Raw genomic sequence first — 10,511 nt, forward strand, 5'->3', positions numbered from 1 at the left:
ATGAAAGTGTTATCAAGGACGGGGTAAAAATTTGTGAAGGACAAATTCCAGAAAGGGCTACTTGTTAAATTCTCATCGAAAAATGCCAAAATTTACACATTTGCATGGTCATATACACGTGATACCCTTCTGAATGGAAAGGAATAGGGGTGTCACCTCTGAATTAAGAGCTGATTTAGTAGCTTGGTTAATAGACAGTTTAAATATGGAAATTCTCTACAATGGACTTATCTAAGTGGTGTAAATGAGAAGCCCTAAATAGAAATTTTGCAGTGATATCGATAGTTAGGCATGAAGGGTTTTCTGCTTAGGATGGATCAGAGGAGTGTGGAAAAGATGTGGAAGTGGCTGACAGGATGCAGGCAGCAAATAGCAGGACATACAACAGAGAGGGTCTTCACTGAAAGTCAGGTAGTTCTTAGAGTAAGTGTGAAGTAAAGTTGGGTTCTGATTGCTTCACTGAGGTGATCAACACCAGCTCTGGCAACAATCAGTATTCCACATCCCTGTCAACCCATAATTTTTGTGTTCCATACTTGAGATCTAATTTGATTATCTCTAATTATGCCCCATTGTCATGAAGCTGAAATTTTCAATTTTTTTGTACCAAGGTTCAAACGCATGACCTATGCTTTCCAGGCAGGTGTTCATGACACTGAGCTAAATACGCAACTATGAAAATATTTTCTGTGTAGTATGGATGATATCCACATTGTTTCTGAGAAAGTGTTGAATATTGTTGGAATTTTTCTGTATTGTGTGGCTATAATTTTTTTAAAACTAACCAAAGGTGTGTTATGCAGTCTCTTTTTAAGTTTCACTTTGTCTGTTCGGTGTCTCAATCAGGGTTTTCTATTTTAGACAGCTCTGTAAGTTAGGAAAGCCCCAAATTCAAGGAAGAAATCCTTCACCAGCCTCCCAAGATATATTTCTTATATTTGAATTGAAAGTGATCACTTGGTGACAGTGATGTTTAATTTACAGCTTGGGCCTGGTTTCATTTTATATACATATTTTTAAAATATAGCTGTTTTCCACAAACACTTGAGGTATTATTTATATACCATATTTGATGTTATTTATGTTTTGTTCTATGAAACCAAATTCATGTTTCAAAATGCTGCTTAAGTATATTAAGAACAAAGTACTCATTGGCCTAAATGAGATTTGAACAGACATCATCTGTAGTCTATTATAGTGATTACTAAGATTTTTTATTTAATATTGAAATTGGTAAAATAGAACAGAACAAGGCAGCTTAAGGTCAACTAAGATCACACAGTGAAATTGGTACACAACTTCACAACAGGTTACTGGGATAACAGTATTATGTATCACAGTATATTTTGTTATCTTTATCATAGTTGTTCTTTAATCACATATATCAAAATGAGATGAAATGCAGAACATTATAGAACGTATCAAAACAGAATATTGAATTGAGCAGTACCATTAATCAGAATAGAGTGAAACAATAATAAAAATGTTTTCCTTCAAGGAGATAGTAGAAGGAAGTCCCCCTTATTTGCTATGGTCTACTTCCCAGGAGATGCTCAGATTTCTGGTTCCCATTTGCTAATGTGGGGTGACAGGACAAGAGGGGTAGGGAAGTGGGATGTTTGATTCTAGGTGGTGCATCAGTAGGTTCAGTGTTGCTTACTAGGGAGACAGGCTGGTTGTTTGGTTTCACAGCGCCCTAAGTTCCAACATAGAACGGATCTTAGGAGCTGCTGCTTGTTATCCCCCTGGAAGGGCTGCAGTTTTCCAGACTGCCACCACTGACTAGGGAGGGGAGGTGCTTGCTTGGCTTCCAAGGCAAGTGATGAGACATTTATCTGCCTCTGTGCTTTGTGGTTGCTGGTCCTGCAGGCTTCTCACTGTGAGCTCTGCTTTAGAGAAAGAGCACAGGGAATCTTGCCATGACTCAGCACAAGAATCAGTGCTCCTATTTGGCTGTTATATTAGCAGTGAGTTGCAATCTAGTATCAAATTTGCTGTCTTCAAAAATGTATATAGACACAAAATTAACGACCAAGACATAGATTTAAATTTGAACAAATCAGTCTTCATTCAGCTGTTTTGTTTGGCTTTATTTGTTGAGTTTAGTTTTGTTTTATTGAGACAAGCTTTCTGTATGTATATCAGCTGGATTTGAACACCCTATAGAGCCTAGAATAGGCCTGACCTCACTGATGCCTTCCTGTCTCACCTTTTGAATGCTGGGATTATAGATATGCACCACCACACTTTGCTTTTGATTCAGATTTTTAGGAGAGAATTTAAGATATCACAAACCTGGGGTCTCAAGCTTCCTTTGAGAATTATATGTATGATCCTCTAGGAGGCGGTGATCTTTGAGGATGTGGTTGTGAACTTCAGCAATGAGGAGTGGAGTTTGCTGAGTCCATCCCAAAAGAACCTCTACAGAGATGTGATGGGTGAAATCTTTAGGAACATGGCTGCAATAGGTAAGGATGAAATCTTTTTTGGCACTCATGCTGTCAGAATATTGTTTGTTGCTCATTAGTGCTGTTTTGTAAAAAAGAATATGAAAATATTTTTAAAAATAGCTCAGACCTGGACACATTATATCATAAATCTAAACAAAATCTATTAATTTGTATGTATTACTCAACTGAGTCCTGGTATTTCTATGTCTACAATTCAGGAGGACTTGGGGATATCCAGGAAGCTGAAAAAGAATGCAAAATTTACTGGAGGTACTTAAGGTAATTCACACTCACAAGGAGAGGAATGTTCTTGAGTAATTAGTGAGTCAGCAGAAAAATGACCACCAAAGAAATGAGGCACCATTCAATTTAATGTCAGTAATATTCTCCAAAGATGTATAAGCTAGTGTATATATGAGGGAATTAAATCATGAAAATGTATGACATTGCATATAGATCTGTACGAAAGGCATGCACTTTGAGTTATGACATTCTGCCTTCAGTTTTTCTACCCATATATACATGTGAATACAACACATTCATTATCTAACAATTGCTAAGATTGCAATAGAATGTGAAATAAAACTGAGTGCTCATGTTTCCAAGCCATGGTCTAGACAATTGGCGATTCTGACTAATATTCTTAGTAGGCTGGTGGAATGTTAGTGCACTCATTTTGAATATCAGTATGCAGTTGTCTCTAGAGATTGATCCCCTCATACTTGTCCTGGATATTTTTAAAATCTCAAAATCTGCATAAAATACTGATACATGCTTAGTCATATACGAAGCAGATCAAGTTATGACAGATCAGGCCTTGAAGCTTATCTATCTATCACTGCATTTGTGGAGAAGGAAAATTTTAATAGACTCTCTGTGATTTTACATTCTTGTAAACCCAGCACACTAGGGTTTGCAAATCTGTTTGCAGAATGGCAATTTCAAGTTCAAACTTCACAGCTTAATGATCTATGAAAATCTGTTAAAATAGATTTTTAAAAAGCTATAGATTTATGCTAATATCTGTTGCTCATTCCCAGACCAGAATGGAAAAAATGTGTTATATAATGTCAAAAAATAAATAATATAATGTCATTTGCCATAAGAATTAGATGGGTCTTTCACCCATCAATTCAGTGAAATAACTCAGCTATAAAACCTAAAAGGTCACTGGCTTTCTCTTAGAGGAGAAACCAAAATACAAAATGTGGAAAGAAATGAAACAGAGTTGTTAGAGAAAAGTAAGACTGACCAGATGGAAAAGGGAACTACAAGTTAAGGACAGAAGGAAGATTGTGATGGGGAAACATATGAGAATAATCTGCATGTGATACATATATGTACCCATTTCCAAAGTGAAGGTAAAGATTATGCATTTCAAAGTACCAACTTTTAAGATTTCCAAATGTGTACCAGTCTTTTGGGAATGGTTGTTTTCAACATATCTTACAAGGCCATTCTGTTGCTTCTTGGTCAGAATTTCTTAGCAGGCATTAAAAACAGAACTTGATATTAATGCAGTCATTAAATGGAGACCAATTTCACAGTGAATTTTTCTTTTTTTAAATTTAATATAAGGAAAGATTAAATAAGACAAAATAAGTAGAAATAATACTGCATTCAAAGTGAAAAAAAGCAGTAGCAAATAGCAAGATGATGATTACGAATGCTGATCATAGAAATAGTCATGAAATACAAAAGTGAAACATATCAAGTGGGGATTCAAACAATGAGACTGCAAACAGTTTTGTTCAACTCTCGAAAAAAGCTTAGTAATATGGTTATAAATCCTATATGTGATTTTTTTCTTTCCAGAAATGACAAGCTAGGGATATCTTATGAACATACTTGGAAGCAGTATAAAGAAGTATTCCTTTGTACTGCAGAAGGTAATGTGAATGTGAAAGAAACAGAAACACACCACGATGTTCAGATCCATGAAAAATATTGCAGTCGAGGGAAACCCTATGTATGCAAACAATGTGGGAAAGTTTTTAAAACACGTGAATATTGTAAGGTTCATGCAAGAATTCACACTGGAGAGAAACCCTATGTGTGTAAGCAATGTGGAAAAGGTTTCATGCAACCTGGAAATTGTAAGGAACATGAAAGAATTCACACTGGAGAGAAACCATATATGTGTCAGCAATGTGTAAAAGAATTCAACAAATCAAAACATTGTAAGCAACATGAAAGAATTCACATTAGAGAGAAACCCTATGTATGTAATCAATGTGGGAAAGCTTTTACCAGACATGAATGTTTTAAACAACATGAAAGAATTCACAGTGGAGATAAACCATATGTATGTAAACAATGTGGGAAAGCTTTTAACACACGTACAAATTGTAAGGTTCATGAAATAATTCACACTGGAGAGAAACCATATGTGTGTAAGCAATGTGGGAAAGCTTTTACCAGACCTGGACGTTGTAAGGCACATGAAAGAATTCACACTGGAGAGAAACCATATGTATGTAAGCAATGTGGGAAAGCTTTTACCAGACCTGAATGTTGTAAGCAACATGAAAGAATTCACACAGGAGATAAACCACATGTATGTAAGCAATGTGGGAAAGCTTTTAACATACGTGCAAGTTATAAGGTTCATGAAAGAATTCACACTGGAGAGAAACCATATGTATGTAAGCAATGTGGGAAAGCTTTTAAAACACAGGGAGATTGTAACTATCATGAAAGAATTCACACTGGAGAGAAACCCTATGTATGTAAGGAATGTGGGAAAGCTTTTACCAGACCTGGATTTTGTAAGGAACATGAAAGAATTCACACTGGAGAGAAACCATATGTATGTAAGCAATGTGGGAAAGCTTTTAACACATGGGGATACAGTAAGCAGCATGAAAGAATTCACACTGGAGAGAAACCCTACGTATGTAAGCAATGTGGGAAAGCTTTTAACACACGTGCAAATTGTAAGGTTCATGAAAGAATTCACACTGGAGAGAAACCCTATGTATGTAAGCAATGTGGGAAAGCTTTTACCAGACCTGATCGTTGTACGGAACATGAAAGAATTCACACTGGAGAGAAACCCGATGTATGTAAGCAATGTGGGAAAGCTTTTACCAGACCTGATCATTGTAAGGAACATGAAAGAATTCACACTGGAGAGAAACTATGTGCATGTAAGCAATGTGGGAAAGCTTTTAACACACGTGCACATTGTAAGGTTCATGAAAGAATTCACACTGGAGAGAAACCCTATGTATGTAAGCAATGTGGGAAAGCTTTTACCAGACCTGGACATTGTAAGGAACATGAAAGAATTCACACTGGAGAGAAACCATATGTATGTAAGCAATGTGGGAAAGCTTTTAACACACGTGCAAATTGTAAGGTTCATGAAAGAATTCACACTGGAGAGAAACCATATGTGTGTAATCAATGTGGGAAAGCTTTTAAAACACAGGGAGATTGTAAGAAACATGAAAGTTCACATTCAATATAAAACCAGTGTATATAGGCATCATGAGAATGGTTTCAGCACAGGTATATATTGCATAATGCATGAAAATCTTCACACTGGGCAGAAAACTTACATATGTTAAGAATGTGGGAAAGGTTTCTGCAGAAATGCTCATTCTCCAATACATTATAAAATTTGCATGGTTGAGAAACCCTGTGTGTTTGTGAAGAATGTGGGAAAGCTTTCACCACACATGGATTTTGTAAAATACATCTATGACTTCACACTGGTGAGAAAGCCTATGTGTATAACAATGTGGCAAAGCTTTTACTGCATATAGTCATTGCAAAACACATGAAAAAATTCACACTGGGAAGAACCACTGGCTATGTAAGCAAGTGGAGACACTTTCAGCAGCCAGATTGTAAGGGAAATACATGAAAAAAACTCACACAAGAGATAAACCCTTTGTGTTATGGGAATACTATCAGCATACTTGATCATTGTTACATATCTGAAAGAGCTCACTAGGCAGAGATGATATGTGGATTACCAATGTGAGAAATATAGCAATCCATGTTTCTTGTTAAATACATAGAAAAAGCATCACTGTTCAGACAGTTTAGATCTAAGTTTACTTTAAAAATCCCAAGGAGACCTGAAGAAATAATCGATACAGAAGTTAGATGTCAATATTTCTTCACAAATATTCCAGAAATGACAAATCTGTGGTGGGGCTCTCCTTAGGTGCACATGTTGTATGGTTTTCAGTTAATCACTTGTTCCTCTCTAGATTTATTAATCTAGATGTTTTTGTGCTTCAACATGGCATCTTGTAATTAAACATGCTAAACTGAAATGGGGCTTTTCACTTTCAAGTATGGATAGTGCCTCTATACTTAATATTTTGTCTTTAGAAGTTAAATTTTGTATTTTCTGAATTGTAATGTTGTTTATTTAAAGAGAAAAAAACTGTAGAAATAATACAGAATTTCAGAAAAATAAACAATAAGAAATCACTAGTTGATTAGTATTATATTGTCATCTTAGAAGTAGTTGTTCAAGTTACAAATTTAAAGCATACAAAGTGATATTCAAATAATGACACTGTCACGGTTCACCTCAATGATCCACCAAAAAGTTATTAATATGCCTATCTGTCCTACACACTGTTTTTTCTTAAAGAGGGTAAGATTAAACAGAGCAAAACAGTTCATAAGGAAACAAGTTAAGGAAACACAGATTTCAAAGCAAGTCCACTGGAAATGTTCACTGTCTATTTTACTGTCTCTAGATTTTTTCCAAATAGTTGTTTCCATCCTCACACACATTGAATATATACTGAATATTATAGAACTATTCAAATAATTACAGGATGATGCAAGCTTTTTTGATCTTCAAGACTTATTTGGGGGAAGTCGATAATGACTACCATAATGTCTGTCATGGTCTTTGTAGTAGCTGTCTTTATCTTTATGTATGCTGAAATGGAACATAAGAGACTAGACTAATATCACTCTGAACAGTGAATAATAGTATCCTGAGAAGGAGAAAGCTGAGGAATTGCCTAAAAAAAGAAGGCAGAGGACATAGTTAAAAGTGTATCAGGATTTAAAAGCTACAGTAGTCTTGTTGCTCTGTATAGTTTGGTTATATTTTGTTATGTTCTGTCTACTCATATTAGATTTGAGGGCACAGAGAGATAACCCAAAAATAGCAGGTTGTACCATGGTAATTATCCTTAATTTCCTATTAACTAAAACTGAATCCCTATATTACTTACATTGTCTTCTATGACTGATCTTCTTTGAAGCTAGATTGTTTCAATGTTATTTGGCCTTGACTGATTTTATTCACATTTGATATGCTTGCTGGTATCAAGTTCAAGAGCAGAAGCAACTACTCTGAAGATGACAAGGTGTAAAAGATATCCATTGGTGGGCTGGGGATTTAGCTCAGTGGCTTAAGGCACCTGCCTGGCAAGTGTGAGGTCATGAGTTTGATCTCCAGAGCCAAAAAAATAAATGAATAAAAGATACCCATTCCAGGTTTGATTATTTGTTTAATTAAAGAGAAGAAAGGAAATAAAAAACAAAGCAGTAAAAGGGTACAAGTAATACAGAATTTCAAGAAAAAATACAGTAAGAAATCACTAGTTAATAGGTTACATATTGTCATTGCTAGGGTTATTTCCAAAAGATGAAAAATATTAACAAAAGATGAGAAATATAAAATAAAAAGTGGCCTTTATTCTGAGAACATGGAGAGAGATGACAGGCACCCCCACCGCTGGCGTCCAGTGATCTCTCTGGCGGACACGTGGCATGGGGGCCTGTAAATAGGCTTGGTTTGGGGTGGAACCTAAGGCGGGCATTAGGGATACACAGGTAGTCCATTGGTCTTAGGTTTGGCGCCCTATGTAAATTTCCATGGGTGGGAAGATGGCATCACAGGTAACTTCCTAGGGGCAGGGGAGATGGGGCTTCCTGCTTCCGGTTGTGGCTTTCCTGGCTACAGTGTCCTATCTGGGCCAAAACCCTTTCAGTCATCTTAGAAACAGTTGTCCAAATTATAAAATTAAAGCATATAAAGTGGACATTCATACAGTGAGATTGCAGAAGGTTCTGTTCAGTGATCCAACAAAAGCTCAGTAATATGATTTTCCATCCTACACACTCAAGCATGCAGTTATATCCCTTAGACCACCTTCCTTTCCTCTCTTTTTTACAATAACAGTTACACGTTTTGAGTTTTTTTACTCCCACAGTTCTTATTACATTTTTTTGAAGAGAATAAATCCTAACATGACTAAATAAAACAGAGACAGTTAGAAAAGAAGGATGGGCATAGTACATGATGCAAAAATAGAATATCAGATGATCAAAAATGGTTACCATGGTGCCTCTTGCTATTTTTAAAAAGAGTTGCTATATCATCAGGTATAATAGAATTGATCAAAACCGTACAGAACAAGACCAATAAAACCTACACTGGAAACCTTGCAAGACTTCAAAAGAAGATAATAGTCAAACTATAATGGGCCATCACAATAAATCTTATGGCCTTCAAAGTGGTTGTCTATACGCTCAAACTTGATATTATCAAACAAAATAGAATATAGTAAAATCAGACAGAACAAGATGTGGAGAGCAATACTGGGGTTCAAATCAGGTTAATAGGAAAACTAATAGTTACTATAATATATCCCGCTATTTTTAAATTTAGTTTTCCCTTAATTGAAAAAAATAAAAAAGTTTAATTTTAAAAAAGGGTGGAGATTGAGATAAAAGAGGATATTGTAATAGAACAACACTGGTCAGAATGGAACAATTTAAACATAATTGTGTTTCACTCCCAGATAATCTAACATAATAGTAGTCACCATAGTGCCTCATTATTTGAATTATTTGAGTATAACTTTGTATACAATAGCATCAAACATATCAAGACAGTGTAAAGCCATTCAACAGAATGAAAGAATTACAGGGTATTTAGAACCAGTTAACAGAACATGAACAATGGTTTCTATATTATCTCCTTGCCTATAAAATTTTTCTTTATACTATCACATACAGTAAAATATAGTAAGATACAACATGTTAAAACCAGTGGAAACAGTTTGTTAGAGAGGGACCATTCTTGCACCACTGAGATTGAGTCCAGTGTTGATCATGTTGGCTAATTTTGAATATGCTGGTGAGATAACATTGCAAACATTTAGCTGAACACTTTTGTTTATGTTTGGTAGGAATATTAGCCAACAGAGTGTTTTCATTTATTTTATTTTTAACACATTATTGTCTGGCTTCATTCTCAGGATAACTTTAACTTTGTCACTTAAAAGAAGTTGGTGCTGGGTTTTTCTTCAACTTCATCAAAGAACTGAAAAAATATCAGTATTTATTCTTTATTATATACTGGATAAAATTCACCAGTGCACTTTTTGTATCCCAGCTTTGTTGTTGTTATTAAGAAGCTGTGATTTTTACCCACTGCCTGTGCTCCTTATTGCTCTGTTCATCAGACTGTTTCCTTCTGATGCATGTGGCTGGGGACATCAATGGACACCACATATCCATTAAGGGTCAAATCTCATTTTACTTATGAATGCTTCCATTTATATTGTATCTTCAAACTATCTCTATAATATATAATTTTGTGAGTAACTCCTTTCAGTTACTCAGTTTTTAATGCACACTCTTGCAGGGTTTGGTTAATGCTGGAGGAAACTGGGGCCGGTGAGGGCCTGGTCTCTTATTTAAGGCTTCATACCCTGACCTGCCTGCAGTGTCCCCATCTCCTGACCTGCTCCCTGTAAACACCTGTCATGCTCCATAACTATGGTGAGTCCACATGTGGCAGTTCAGATCTGCACCTGGGTGGAAAACATTCAGTCAAGTTGGGCTGTGTAACAGACTGACCTCATACAGAGCTCCCCTGAGTGAGAGAGGGGGCCTCAGGCATGTAGGGAAGAGCTCTGGAACCATTCCAGCTCTCTCCTGTGCAGCGTACAGTGTGTGATGCTTTCCTGAGAACTTACTGATGGATGAAGAGGCCTGCACCAGGCCGTTTTAAGCCATGGTGTCCTACACCTCTGCCTGGACCATCTCTCTGACTTTAGATCTCCACAT

The 10,511-nt window shown here is 36.1% G+C and overlaps 1 protein-coding gene across 1 annotated transcript; it reads left to right on the plus strand.

Moving 5' to 3' along the window:
* Positions 1-4,740: 4,740 nt before the first annotated feature.
* LOC134474376 (zinc finger protein 709-like) lies at positions 4,741-5,703 on the plus strand (the record flags this gene model as incomplete). The annotated part of the gene is made up of 1 exon (XM_063242125.1): positions 4,741-5,703. A coding segment is annotated over one exon (963 nt), but the record flags the coding sequence as incomplete, so codon positions are not given.
* Positions 5,704-10,511: the final 4,808 nt, after the last annotated feature.

This window comes from Cavia porcellus, unplaced genomic scaffold, assembly GCF_034190915.1.
Source record: "Cavia porcellus strain 051 isolate PalLab524CR breed Dunkin Hartley unplaced genomic scaffold, mCavPor4.1 scaffold_32, whole genome shotgun sequence".
NCBI lineage: Eukaryota > Metazoa > Chordata > Mammalia > Rodentia > Caviidae > Cavia > Cavia porcellus.